This window comes from Thamnophis sirtalis, unplaced genomic scaffold, assembly GCF_051295495.1.
Source record: "Thamnophis sirtalis isolate CommonGarterSnake01/CBP01778 unplaced genomic scaffold, rThaSir2_p1.2 scaffold_1, whole genome shotgun sequence".
In the NCBI taxonomy this organism is placed as follows: domain Eukaryota; kingdom Metazoa; phylum Chordata; class Lepidosauria; order Squamata; family Natricidae; genus Thamnophis; species Thamnophis sirtalis.
In genome coordinates, this window is record NW_028261381.1 from 75,359,675 (window position 1) to 75,374,340 (window position 14,666).

Here is a 14,666-nt window from a genome sequence, read left to right on the forward strand (position 1 = left end):
ATTCATATTTTTTGATAAAAACAAAATTATGGTTTTAACTGTATTCAAAAACAAACATTCTAAACATATTCAAAAATATCATGTCAGTATGTATTTTCTCTCAAAATATGCATTTCCATAATCTATATTTTGAAACATTTGGGACTAAGAACTGAACTGAAACATTTAGGAAATATAATAGTTGATCAACAACTAATTCTAATTTCCAGAGAAGCTCAGGCAATGTGGATCAGGTAAATTGATCAAAAAGATAAAATTCTCTGAGCATTTCTAAATTGTTTTATGCCCTGATTATGGTATGAGTTGAATTTATTTCCTTTCTTTTTTGGGGGGGGGATTCATGCACAGACAGTTGACTTATGTATTGGGCAACTTAATATTATTATTAATTCTGCCTGTTAGAATGTCTGCAGAACTTGACTACAGGTAAATTATATGCATTGGCAAGTTCATTCCATTTATCACCTTCTTGTTGTACATCTGATGCTAGCTGTTATTTTGTGGGGGATGAGACGGGGGCTGACAATTCTCAGCTTTAGAGAATTCAGCACTAGACATCACAGCCAGTCTGACATCTGCTGACTGCACTGTATAATGTAGGGCATACCTTCCAGAACTATATAGCTCTGATGACTGCTGCTATTTTGTTGTAGGGAGAAGTACCAACACATAGCACACGTTTCCCATTTGTAAAGCAAGTCCTTTATACCATGTTATAAAATGCAGTGAAATTTAGGACCAGGCTAAGAAGATTGCTATGAATCTGAAATGAGACACTGAGTGTGATTTGGGGTAGCTGGATCTCCAATAGCAATAGATAGATATTGATGAGTTTATATATATATATATATATATATATATATATATATATATATATATATATATATATATATATATATATATATATATATATATATATATATATATATATATATATATATATATATATATGTTTTTTATTTGTGCTGATAAATAAATAAAGGAAGACTAGTATAGATCTATTTCAAGCTATTTAGCTCTCATCAGCTAGCCATATTCTTACTGGGATTCGAACCTGTGCTCTATTGCCTCCCAGGCAGGGAGTTAACCATTTGAGCTACAGAGAACGACTCCTTTTATCAGCCAGCCAGGGTGGGAGGTATATACTTAAAGTCACAACCCCTGGTATGCCCAAGTGTGGGAGGAAGGTCACACTTCCACTCTCTGTCATTAGGCTCGTCACAAGAGTCCATCCAGACAGAAACCCAATATTTTTACTGTTGCCTTTGTTATATTTGTGTTTTTTATTTGTGCTGATAAATAAATAAAGGAAGACTAGTATAGATCTATTTCAAGCTATTTAGCTCTCATCAGCTAGCCATATCCTTACTGGGATTCGAACCTGTGCTCTATTGCCTCCCAGGCAGGGAGTTAACCATTTGAGCTACAGAGAACGACTCCTTTTATCAGCCAGCCAGGGTGGGAGGTATATACTTAAAGTCACAACCCCTGGTATGCCCAAGTGTGGGAGGAAGGTCACACTTCCACTCTCTGTCATTAGGCTCGTCACAAGAGTCCATCCAGACAGAAACCCAATATTTTTACTGTTGCCTTTGTTATATTTGTGTTTTTTATTTGTGCTGATAAATAAATAAAGGAAGACTAGTATAGATCTATTTCAAGCTATTTAGCTCTCATCAGCTAGCCATATCCTTACTGGGATTCGAACCTGTGCTCTATTGCCTCCCAGGCAGGGAGTTAACCATTTGAGCTACAGAGAACGACTCCTTTTATCAGCCAGCCAGGGTGGGAGGTATATACTTAAAGTCACAACCCCTGGTATGCCCAAGTGTGGGAGGAAGGTCACACTTCCACTCTCTGTCATTAGGCTCGTCACAAGAGTCCATCCAGACAGAAACCCAATATTTTTACTGTTGCCTTTGTTATATTTGTGTTTTTTATTTGTGCTGATAAATAAATAAAGGAAGACTAGTATAGATCTATTTCAAGCTATTTAGCTCTCATCAGCTAGCCATATCCTTACTGGGATTCGAACCTGTGCTCTATTGCCTCCCAGGCAGGGAGTTAACCATTTGAGCTACAGAGAACGACTCCTTTTATCAGCCAGCCAGGGTGGGAGGTATATACTTAAAGTCACAACCCCTGGTATGCCCAAGTGTGGGAGGAAGGTCACACTTCCACTCTCTGTCATTAGGCTCGTCACAAGAGTCCATCCAGACAGAAACCCAATATTTTTACTGTTGCCTTTGTTATATTTGTGTTTTTTATTTGTGCTGATAAATAAATAAAGGAAGACTAGTATAGATCTATTTCAAGCTATTTAGCTCTCATCAGCTAGCCATATCCTTACTGGGATTCGAACCTGTGCTCTATTGCCTCCCAGGCAGGGAGTTAACCATTTGAGCTACAGAGAACGACTCCTTTTATCAGCCAGCCAGGGTGGGAGGTATATACTTAAAGTCACATATATATATATATATATATATATATATATATATATATATATATATATATATATATATATATGTGTGTGTGTGTGTGTGTGTGTGTGTGTGTGTGTGTGTGTGTGTGTGTGTGTGTGTGTATGTGTGTGTGTGACATTAGATAGATAGATAGCTAGATAGAAGCACTTTTTGTTTAATAGATAATTTTAGTTAATTGTATTTGTTCTTCCATATGAGAGATTGATTAGACATTAGATAGATAGATAGATAGATAGATAGATAGATAGATAGATAGATAGATAGATAGATAGATAGATAGATAGATAGACAGACAGACAGACAGACAGACAGACAGACAGACAGACAGACAGATGATAGATAGATGATAGATAGAAGCACTTTTTGTTTAATAGATAATTTTAGTTAATTGTATTTGTTCTTCCATATGTACAGACCACTAAAAATGACACACATGTCCTTTTGGGAGAACTGGCTCCATGCACTTCTTCTTCAGACAAGCAGACATGCCTAAAAACAGTAGTGCTACTAACAGATGAAAGGAAGAATGTAAGTTTAATGAAAATGATGCTGGAACTACTTATCATCTGGTTCATCCATACTACAATGCCTTTTATTTCATTTGATATCTGTTTCTTCCTTTAAATAAAACTCCCTTTTTACAACCCCGTAATTTCTAATTTGGGGTAAAGTTGTGACACCTGGATGTTTGCTGGCTAGATGCCCTTCCTGACCCCTATGTGGAGGTCACGGCAGATTTTTTCCTTTGCACCCTAGGAGAGAAACATCTGCCTCTATCTAAAATTGAACTCTCAGCTTTCCAAGAGGGAGGCAAGTGGCTTCACCACTGGGTCACCATGTCGCTTATATCATTTTAACATAATAAATCTAGAAATTCTCTACCACCTACCTACCTACCTACCTACCTACCTATTTATCTATCTTCTATTTAAATTGGTATATAGCCAACCAAAACTATCATCTCTAAAATGTATATTATACTGTATATCATTCATATACTTTAAAAATATTCTGTTTTTGCTTCAGCAAAACTGAACTTGCAGATATTGCCTTCCAATCAAATAATATTTGTTTGCTCGGGATCATGTGTTCTGTTGCTCAGATCTTACAATGTTGATTAAACTATTTCTCAATTTTTCCTAAACCATTGAATTGGATATCTATAATCTATCTGAAGAATGCTATTGTTTCATTTCTATGGTTCTAAATACGGAAGAATGCTTTCTCTTCAACACTTCACAGTTTATTCATATTAATTTAAGATTACATTCTGTTTTAAGGATCCCCATAAAGTTGTACTGACATAATAGGTTGTATTTTCTCTCACACAGGTTGTAGTTTTCAAATCAGATGGCACTATATTGCTGAATGACAATGAGATTCATTTGCCATACAGAACAGGTAAAGAAGGGAATAATTGCTTCTACATATCCCAGCATTGCCTAGATTGGTCTAGACAGCCTTCTGTTTTGGCTTTAAGATATTAAACAAGTTAAGAACAAAAGGCTCTATTATTGCATTATATTTGATGGGTTACCGTCAAATATAATGCAATAAAAGAGATATAGAAAAGGGAGGTTGAGATGTGTTTCTGATAAATTCAGTACATATTTATCCCTGACAGTAATGTGCTTAATAATGACATAATTCATGACTCTTTGATTTATTTCCCATCTTCTTCCCCATAAGAAATAACATCAACATACTAGTTAACTATTCTTACTCTCCTGGAGAAAGACACTTCAGTTGACTATTATTTCCCCCCCTTCACGTTAAAGAATGAGGGCACATTGATTATATTTGACAGAAGATGACTAGACTTTACTTTTGGTTTTCCAGGTAGTTTCTCAGTTTTCCAGCCATCATCATTCTACATTATTGTGTACACAAATCATGGGCTAAAGATGCAGATCCAGCTGTCCCCAGTGATGCAACTGTTTCTCATTATGGAGGAATTTGCCAAGGGAACTCTCCAAGGCAAGTCAAACCTTTAATCTGCCAATGTAAAGGAAATGTAAAGATTTTGAATGAATTTCTTCTATCCAACCTTTGAATGGTAGAATGGAATACCAGCTAAGCTATTAACTCATTTTGAAACTCTTCCATCTTATAGTGCATATCTCGATCTTTAAGATTTTTTGTTACTAAGTATATTAGTAACATACTTGTTCAGTTTGATGTTTATCCATTTAATGTCTCTATATGTGAAACAATCTCACAATAATGTGTTCTCCTATAAAGCAAAGCTACTGTGGAGTGTTTAATAGTGCTGATTCAAAATGCTAACATGAAAAGGCTTTTAAAAATTCAATGTTAGATACATTTTTCTCTGCAATCCAGACTCTCCTATCCCTTTATTTATCATTCTGACTAAAAAGGGTCACCTCAGAAGTTAACTTACTTGCAATAATACAATCAGGAGCATTGATATAAGTAAGAATTGACGTAGTGATGTAGTTCTTCTGTGGAGAAGAAATTCCCTCCAGGAGGCTGTTAAAGGCCCCCAAGTCTGACACTTGGGCACTTTAAAGAGCAGCTGAGCAAAAAGGGAAATTATAGGTATTACTTCAAAAAAGCAAGCGGTCTTCGAAGAAATCTGGGACGATGATGCCATTCTGCCAATGTACGAAGGCAGAATTCTCGGAAAAGTTGAGAGGATTGATTGACTGGTTCTGATTGACTGGTTCTGAGTGACAGATCCTGTGTGAGCATATTTAAGAAGATATAAGCTACGGATGCTGACCTTTGGACGTAAAACCACCGAGCAGTTTTTGAAGGAAGGTTTGAACCCATGAAGAAGCAACAAAAAAAACACACACACTGAGGTCTATGAAGACTTTGCCAAATCAGCCTTAGCAAAAAAAGAAGAAGAAAAATAAAATGTGTCTCTTGAGCTGGATGCCAAGATGCTAACAACTCTGAACTATTTATCAAAAATATGGTCGCTCTAGGTGATTTGAAGATGCAAATGATGTTCTGAGAGACTTGCGTATAGAAATATATGGCTTCCTAATGATCCCGTACTTAATGATTTAGAAACTGTACAAAGCTTACCTTATAATAATCCTTATTGATATTTATTGAACATTCTAGGGGTTTTTTCCCCTTTAAATCCATTTTATGGATATGTTGCTTTAAAAGATGGAGAAAAGAGGGGATGTGATGTAAAGAAAAAGGGGTGTTTTATACTTTATTTTTTACATTGTTTCCATGATCTAAATAAATGTGTCCTTTACTGGAAAAAAAAAAGAACTGATGTAAAACAAAACAAAACATTAATATTACCTATTAATGTTCATGTTGGTTTAGAATTACTGTTATGAGGAATGGAAATTTATAGAGCCATGGTGGTGCACTGGTTAGAATGCAGTATCGCAAACTGACTCACTGCCTGCATCCTGTTGGGGTTCAAGGTTGACTCAGCCTTCCATCGTTCCGAGATCAGTAAAATGAAAACCCAGACTGTTGGGGGCGATATGCTGACTCTGTAAACCACTTAGAGAGGACTATATACAGAAGTGGCATTTCAGCAGGTTCTGATCAGTTCTGGAGAACCAGTAAATATCACCTCTGACTGGCCCTGCCCCCATCTATTCTCTGCCTCCCGAGTCCCAGCTGATCAGGAGGAAATGGGGATTTTGCAGTAACCTTCCCCTGGAGTGGGGAGGGAATGGAGATTTTACAGTATCCTTCCCCTACTACGCCCATCAAGCCACACCCACAGAACTGGTAGTAAAAAAAATTAAATCCCACCCTATAAAGCACTATGTGGTGGTATATAAGTCTACATGCTACTGCTATTGATAATTAGAAGATCTTACAAAAACAACAAGTTTCAATCAAGTAAAACACATTCAATTGTTATTCTTATCAACAGGACTTTGCGGAGATTACAATGGTATAGAATATGATGATTTAAAAACATCAGGTGGAATGGTTGAAGCAACAGGAGCTTCCTTTGCCAACTCCTGGAAAGCACAAGCTAGCTGTAGTGATATGAAAGATCAGTTGGAACACCCTTGTTCTGTGAGTCTTGAGATTGGTAAGTAATGAGTGGTTTTTGTCAATGCATTCCCAAATCTACTAACATCAAGATAATTAATAGCCTACCTCCAAGTCTGGTCCTAATTGCAAGCTGTAGTCTTACATGTATTGCATATATCTGTGCTAACACAAAGGCTTTCAACTGACTGAGCCGAGGTGGCGCAGTTGTTAAATGCAGCACTGCAGGCTACTTCAGCTGACTGCAGTTCTGCAGTTCGGCTGTTCAAATCTCACCGGCTCAAGGTTGATTCAGCCTTCCATCCTTCCGAGGTGGGTAAAATGAGGACCCGGATTGTTGTTGGGGGCAATATGCTGACTCTGTAAACCGCTTAGAGAGGGCTGAAAGCCCTATGAAGCGGTATATAAGTCTAATTGCTATTTAAAAAAAACTAGGTATTAGCAGCAACTTTCAATCTTTCTTTTTAGAAGACTCAGGGGAAAAAACCCCCAGCTGCTGAAGATAGAGAAAATTTCCATTTTGCCAATTACTGTTATTAAAATGGATGCCAGCTTGGCTTAAAGCTTCTTACAGAATATGCTTTTCTTCTGATGATCCTTTCTACTTCCAAACAAATAAAGACTAGAGAGATTAAACCTACAGAGGCAGTTTAGTCCTCTAATGCAGTGGTCCCCAACCTTTTTATCGCCGCGGACCAGTCAGCCTTTGATAATTTTACCATGGCCCGCTGAGCGCGTCAATGACCAGCACTAGTAGCGTAGCCTTGCGCAGGCACAGTTCAGTATGGCTAGCGTAGATAGCGTAGCACAAACTGCGCCTACGCAAGGCTACGCTACTAGTGCTGTCTACGCTAGCCCTACGTAGCTGCGCAGGCGCTCTTAGGTTTTTTTCAGGAATCGGCCGGCCGCTGCAGCGATCATGGCCCCCGGCCGCTGCAGCGATCATGGCCCCCGGCCGCTGCGCGGCCCGGTGCCAGGTACTCCACGGCCTGGCACCGGTCCGCGGACCGGGGGTTGGGGATCACTGCTCTAATGATCTGGTAGCCAAGAATATCCATTGTTTAATGCACTCCATTGCATAGAGTTGCACAGTTGCTTCAATGTAGGAGCTATGTATGCAATGCTTAAGGTGCCTATTTTGCTTTGCTTTGCTGTATGGCAGTGGTTCCCAAACTTGGCAACTTTAAGACTTGTGGACTTCAACTCCCAGCTCTGCTGGCTGGAGAATTCTGGGAGTTGAAGTCCACAAGTCTTAAAGTTGCCAAGTTTGGGAACCACTGCTGTATGGTGATCAAAATAACCTATACACTAGAATACTGTCATAAACATCATACAAGAAACCGGAAAACATTAAATAGCTGGTAACCAAATGTCATTGTTTTCTCTGGTATAGAAAAATATGCTGAATACTGGTGCTCTTTATTGAAAAGTACAGAAAGTCCTTTTGCCAGATGTCATTCAGTGATTGAGCCAACGGATTATTATAAGGTATGAATTTTGAGATCTCGCTGATCAATTCAATATTTTAGAATTAATTTAAATCACCTAAAACCTGAGGCTTTCTGGGTGGTTTATCAAGGTTTTTTTTTGGAGAACTTGGCTTCAGGCATACGGAAATGGAAATGCATTTGTTTTTAGTGTTTATGCATCTATTCCAGCTCCCATACAGCACTGTGGCCAATTTCTAATCTTTAACCAAGGCAGAAGCTTTCCTTTAGGTGATTTGCCCAGGGAGATGCAACATAGTCTATTTTCAGCTTTTAAAAACACATTTAAAAAAGGGAGTAGCACACTCCAGAATAAGAAAAAAAATGGTTGGAAATACTTTGGTACAACTTACATTTTGAAAGAAAGGGAAAAGGAACAATTCATATAGACCAAACTGCCCTTGTGTAAACTCTTTAGATCAGTGTTTCTCAGTCTCAGCCCCTTTACAATTGGTGTACTTCAGCCCCTAGGATTCTGGGAATTGATGTCTACCAATCTTAAAGCAGCCAACATAGTCAGGCGTTTCGGGAGCTGGTGTCCGAGCTCATATGCAGCACAACAGATTGAGTGGGAAAACAGGCCAAACCTAATATGACTTTCTCACTGTGTATTGTTCTTCCATCACAATTTGGATCATTCCTCTTATTGTGTCACTGCACTTCCATTGCAAATTGCGGAACAGATTGCTCCATTCTGTTGATTCTCAAGTGCCAGTTCTTCACCCATTGACTCCTCTTCATTAATCTGGGCTGACTGTTCCCTGATTACTGTTTTTTTCTCTCAGCGCTGTAAGTACGATACCTGCAATTGTAACTCCAATGAACAATGTTTGTGTGCTGCCCTATCATCTTATGCAAGAGCCTGTGCTTCCAAAGGAGTCATGCTGTGGGGCTGGAGAAATGTGGTCTGCAGTAAGTACCAAATGGTTTCTCCCCCTTAATCCCTTGATAACAGTATCTTTAAAAAAAATCAAAACAGGGCAGCAAAACAGGTTATTTGGATTAAGCAAAAGAAGCATGTGTTTAGGGCTCCAAGGGAAGCCCACAGAATTTCTTCCCCTAACTCCTCCCTTGCTATACTCGATTTTAATTTTCATCTTACTGAATCATAAGGACTTGTTGGTTAAGCAATGGAAGGGGCAGGGGGCACCACTGTGGGGCTGTATTTAGGGCTTCAATTGGCCTTAATGCAGTCCTGAAATATGGCATATCTAGATAAATTGCATTTGAGGAAAATACTGAGATATACTATTTATAGCCACAGGGAAGTTCATGGCATCATCCCTAACACATTCAGAAGAACTGGATCATAAAGCTTTAGATCACAGAATCTATTTTTAATCATTCCCTACCTTTATATGTTGGTGTGTTGCTTTTATTAGTAGTCAATTTCATCTATCATCCATCCATTATCTATCTATTTATCTATTTATCTATTTATCTATTTATCTATTTATCTATTTATCTATTTATCTATTTATCTATTTATCTATCTATCTATCTATCTATCTATCTATCTATCTATCTATCTATCTATCTATCTATCTATCTATCTATCTATCATATCTATTGATCTAAACCTACCTACCTACCTACCTACCTATCTATTAATCTAATCCTATCTATCTATCTATCTATCTATCTATCTATCTATCTATCTATCTATCTATCTATCTATCTATCATCTATCTAATCCCGTCTGTCTGTCTGTCTGTCTGTCTGTCTGTCTGTCTGTCTGTCTGTCTGTCTGTCTGTCTGTCTGTCTGTCTGCCTGCCTGCCTGCCTGCCTGCCTGCCTGCCTGCCTGACTGCCTGCCTGCCTACCTACCTACCTACCTACCTAATTTCTATTGTTTTGTTTTATTTATTTATAGGCCGCCCTTTTCCCTGAGGGGACTCAGGGCGGCTTACAATCAAAAAAGGAAGGGGAGTGTAGGACAATACGAAAAAAGAAATGTGCACAAAGTAAATTAGACAATAAAACTCAACATTCACTCAGCATTCGGGAGGGGCGAAATAAGATTATCCCCAGGCCTGACGGGTTAGCCAGTTCTTGAGGGCTGTGCGGAAGGCCTGGACGGTGGTGAGGGTACGAATCTCCACGGGGAGATTGTTCCATAGTGTCGGAGCCGCAACAGAGAAGGCTCTCCTCCGAGTAGTCGCCAGTCGGCACTGACTGGCGGATGGAATACGGAGGAGGCCAACTCTATGCGATCTGATGGGACGCAGGGAGGTAATTGGCAGAAGGCGGTCTCTCAAATAGCCAGATCCACTACCATGGAGCGCTTTATAGGTGGTGAGTAGGACCTTGAAGTGCACCCGGAGACCAACAGGTAGCCAGTGCAGCTCACGGAGGATCGGTGTTATGTGGGCGAACCGTGGTGCGCCCACGATCACTCGCGCGGCCGCATTCTGGACTAGCTGTAGTCTTCGGATGCTCTTCAAGGGCAGCCCCATGTAGAGCACATTACAGTATTCCAGCCTAGAGATCACAAGGGCTCGAGTGACTGTTGTGAGGGCCTCCCGATTCAGGTAGGGCCGCAACTGGCGCACCAGGCGAACCTGGGCAAATGCCTCCCTGGTCACAGCTGAGAGATGGTGGTCAAAAGTTAGCTGTGAATCCAGGAGGACTCCCAAGTTGCGGGCCCTTTCTGAGGGGTTTAAATTTTGTCCCCCCAGCCTGAGTGATGGTTTGGTGGTCAAATTTTTGGGAGGGAAACACAACAGCCACTCGGTCTTGTCTGGGTTGAGTATCAGCTTGTTTGCTCTCATCCAGTCTTTAACGGCTTCCAGTCCCCGGTTCATCACGTCCACCGCTTCATTGAGTTGGCACGGGGCGGACAGATACAACTGTGTATCGTCCGCATATTGGTGATATTTTATCCCGTGCCTTCGGATGATCTCGCCCAGCGGTTTCATGTAAATGTTAAATAGTAGGGGGGATAGGACCGACCCCTGCGGCACCCCATAAGTTAGGGGCCTCAGGGACGATCTCTGCCCCCCCACTAACACCGACTGCGACCTGTCCGAGAGATAGGAGGAGAACCACTGCAAGACAGTGCCGCCCACCCCTATCTCCCGCAGTCGTCGCAGAAGGATACCATGGTCGATGGTATCGAAAGCCGCTGAGAGGTCCAGGAGAACTAGGATGGAAGCATGGCCTCCATCCCTAGCTCTCCAGAGATCATCAGTCAATGCGACCAAAGCGGTTTCTGTGCTGTAACCGGGTCTGAAGCCAGACTGGAAGGGGTCAAGATAGTTAGCTTCCTCCAAGGTACGCTGAAGCTGGAGAGCCACCACCTTCTCAACAACCTTCCCTACAAAGGGGAGGTTGGAGACTGGACGATAGTTATTAAGAACAGCTGGATCCAGAGACGGCTTCTTCAGGAGGGGTCTTACCACCGCTGTCTTAAGCGCGGTGGGAAAGTACCCCTCCCGAAGAGAAACGGTAACAACCGCCTGGATCCAGCCTCGTGTCACCTCACTGCTGTTGGCAACCAGCCAGGAGGGACACGGGTCCAGTATGCAGGTGGAGGTACTCACAGCTCGCATAGCCTTGTCCACATCCCCAGAGGCAACTTCCTGAAACTCAACCCAGAGATGGTTTGCCAAGTTTTCTCCTTGTGTCTCGGCTGGATCTACTGGGGTGGAGTCCAGGTCCGCTCGAAACCGGGCAACTTTGTCCGCCAAGAACTGGACATACTCCTCAGCCTTACCCTGTAAGGAGTCCCCCGTCTCCCTCCTATTTAGGAGGGAGCGGGTTATCCTAAACAGGGCGGCTGGGCGGGACTCGGCGGACGCTACCAAGGAGGCAATGTATGTTCTTTTTGTTGTTCTTAAGGTCCGAATATACTCCTTGGTGCATGCTGTCAAAAGTGCCCGTTTCGACTCGGACCTATCGGACCTCCACGAGTGCTCTAGGCGTCTCCTCCGGCGCTTTACCTCCCGGAGCTCCTCAGTAAACCAAGGAGGCCTCCGGGGGCCGCTGACCCGGAGGGGCCGTAGCGGCGCAATCCGGTCTAGAGACTCCGAAGCTGCCGAGTGCCAGGCAGCGACGAGGGTCTCCGCCGAACTGTGGGCGAGGGTATCAGGAATAACCCCAAGCTCCGTCTGGAACCTAACAGGATCCATCAGTCGCTTGGGGCGGAACCAGCTGGTCGGTTCCTCCTCCCTACGGTGGGGGTTTGGCCTCCGGAAGTCTAGCCTCAGTAGGTAGTGGTCTGACCACGACAGGGGTATGATCTCATTACCCCTCAGACCAAGATCGTAACTCCACTGCTCCGAGAGGAATACGAGGTCAAGCGTGTGACCCGCTAAGTGAGTTGGGCCTCGAATTACTTGAGTCAAGCCCATGGCTGTCATGGAAGCCATGAACTCCTGCGCTCCATCAGAGTGTTCACCGAGCGAAGGCAAGTTAAAGTCCCCCAGAACTATAAGTCTAGGGAACTCAACCGCTAGCTCGGCTACTGACTCGAGGAGCGAGGGGAGGGCTGCTGCAACGTAGTTGGGAGGCAGGTACGTAAGCAGCAAACCCACTTGACCCTTGAGGTCCAACTTCACTAGCAGGGACTCACACCCGACAAGCTCCGGAGCAGGGATCCTACGAGGTACTAAAGACTCCCGGACTACAATAGCCACACCGCCACCCCTTCCCTGGGCTCTCGGCTGGTGTAGCACCTGAAATCCGGCTGGGCACATCTCGACGAGGGGGACTCCTCCCTCAGGGCCCAGCCATGTTTCAGTAATACATGCCAGGTCTGCGCCCTCATCAGTTATCAAGTCCCGGATGAGGGGGGCCTTATGAACAACAGACCTGGCATTTAGCGACAGCAGCCTGAGACCAGGGTCCTGAACACCCGCGCCATCTGACCTTGGAGTGGGACTCCTAGGGCCGGAAGGAGGGATCTCTATGACACAGCGAGCCCTCCTTCCCCGATGATGGCCTGCCCTAAAGTCCCCGCCATATCTGCCTCTCCCTGTCATGACCGCAATGCTCCGACCCTCACCCGTGGTTGTGGTCCCCCCAACCACCCCCATGACCCCCGCATACCCCGGCAGGTCCTCCGAATCAGTCATACCCAAACTCTCACTCAAACAATCCTCACGAAATAATTAAAACACAAAGTTACAACAGTAATAGTAATAAAAGTGAGATCATTCATATCATCCCATGCAATCCCATGCACTCAACATACCTATTTAAAATAAAATTAGAAGGTTGCGCAGGTTCGCAAAGTCCGTACTAGATGGTATACAGAGGGGGAGGATAACGTTTCCCCTCTCTAGTAAAGCTGAAAAAAAGTCCCAAATGTCTAAGAGAGTAATGTGAAACCGGGAGTTCTCCTAAGCCCAGATGTTTAGAGGCCCAGCTGGAAAAGGGCCAAATGGCCAATGGGGGAGATAAACTGAGGCTCCCCACTGTCGATAACAGGCAGTAGAAAAAACTCTTCAAGTCCACCAAGGGAGAAATCCACCCAAACAGGGTTCTGAAGAAGATGATGATAAAGTTAATACAAGGGCTGAGTTGCAGAGAGGGGAGGAGGGAGGGAGGAGGGCGTCTGGAAGGGCTATGGGGGCACCTGAATTCAGGATGAAAAAGTCTAACAGCCATCTTAGTCTCGCAGATGAGCATTAAGTTTAAGCCTTCCAACTCTGACTTAAGTGATGTTATAGTGCTTAATGCTTAGTAAATGATGGTAAAGTGCTTGTTAAAGTGCCAATAAAGCCAGCATCTTCCTCTCTGTGCTCTCAATGTTCCCCTCTCAATGTTCCCCTCTTTCTATAGCTGCCCTACTCTACCAAGTGATTCTGAATGGTTTACAATAACGATGCAATAAGTCTTAAACATTGCTTCAGAAACACTGATAGATGGAAAAGCAGCATAAAAGAATGGAGAAGCCATATCCAATGGACCTTGGATACTTATTTATGAATGTATTATTTTCTCCTTTAAATTCAGACAAAGAAGAAACTTCTTGCCCAGCCAACCAGGTTTTCCGCTACAATCTAACCACATGCCAACAGTCCTGCCGTTCTCTTTCTGATGGAGATAAGTACTGCTTGGAAGGTTTCACTCCGGTCGATGGCTGTGGCTGTCCTGACAATACCTATGTGAATGAGAAAGGCACCTGCGTGTCTATGTCTTATTGCTCCTGTCATCATCAAGGCTTATATGCACAACCTGGAGAATCTATCATGAAGGATGGCAAGCGCTGGTACGTTGTAAAGACTGATTCCTCTGTTCCAATTTGATGAGAAGATGGGCATGCAACCCATCTTTAAGTCCTAAGTTACATTTGCAGATTAAACCTGGATGGAGAATTCGGCAGCACGTTTCAGGGAACTGAATTAATCATTTGGTACAACTCAGTAGGATGTTCTTTTTCCAAATTGTCAACAGATAGAACTAATTATATAGTACGTACATGTTGAGAATCACTACACTGTGTAGTACTTTAGAAATCCTTCAGTAAGGGTGGTCATGAAACACATATATTGCAAGTGCAACCTTATACTCATAAATGGTCTATTTAAAAGTATGTCCTTTAATTAGTAAAAATGGTGGCTTGGCCACGCCCCCAAACCTGTTTTCCCGTCACAAGCATCATCAGAAGCTTTTTTAAAAAAAGTTTTCCCCCCTGCCAGCTCAGGCTTTAAAAGCTTTAAAAAGTAAGAGAGGGCAGGAGGGAGGGGGC

At 42.6% G+C, this 14,666-nt stretch overlaps 1 protein-coding gene across 1 annotated transcript in view; it reads left to right on the forward strand.

Annotated features, from left to right (window-relative positions):
• Positions 1–14,666, forward strand: part of MUC2 (mucin 2, oligomeric mucus/gel-forming) — a 77,251-nt gene that overhangs the window by 13,289 nt on the left and 49,296 nt on the right. Inside the window, exons 10-16 of the mRNA XM_087704116.1 lie at positions 2,898–3,011; positions 3,815–3,884; positions 4,323–4,460; positions 6,361–6,525; positions 7,879–7,973; positions 8,758–8,884; positions 13,931–14,186. Of these exons, the coding sequence (XP_087560242.1) occupies positions 2,898–3,011; positions 3,815–3,884; positions 4,323–4,460; positions 6,361–6,525; positions 7,879–7,973; positions 8,758–8,884; positions 13,931–14,186 (965 nt within the window). The remainder of the gene's footprint in view (positions 1–2,897; positions 3,012–3,814; positions 3,885–4,322; positions 4,461–6,360; positions 6,526–7,878; positions 7,974–8,757; positions 8,885–13,930; positions 14,187–14,666) is intronic.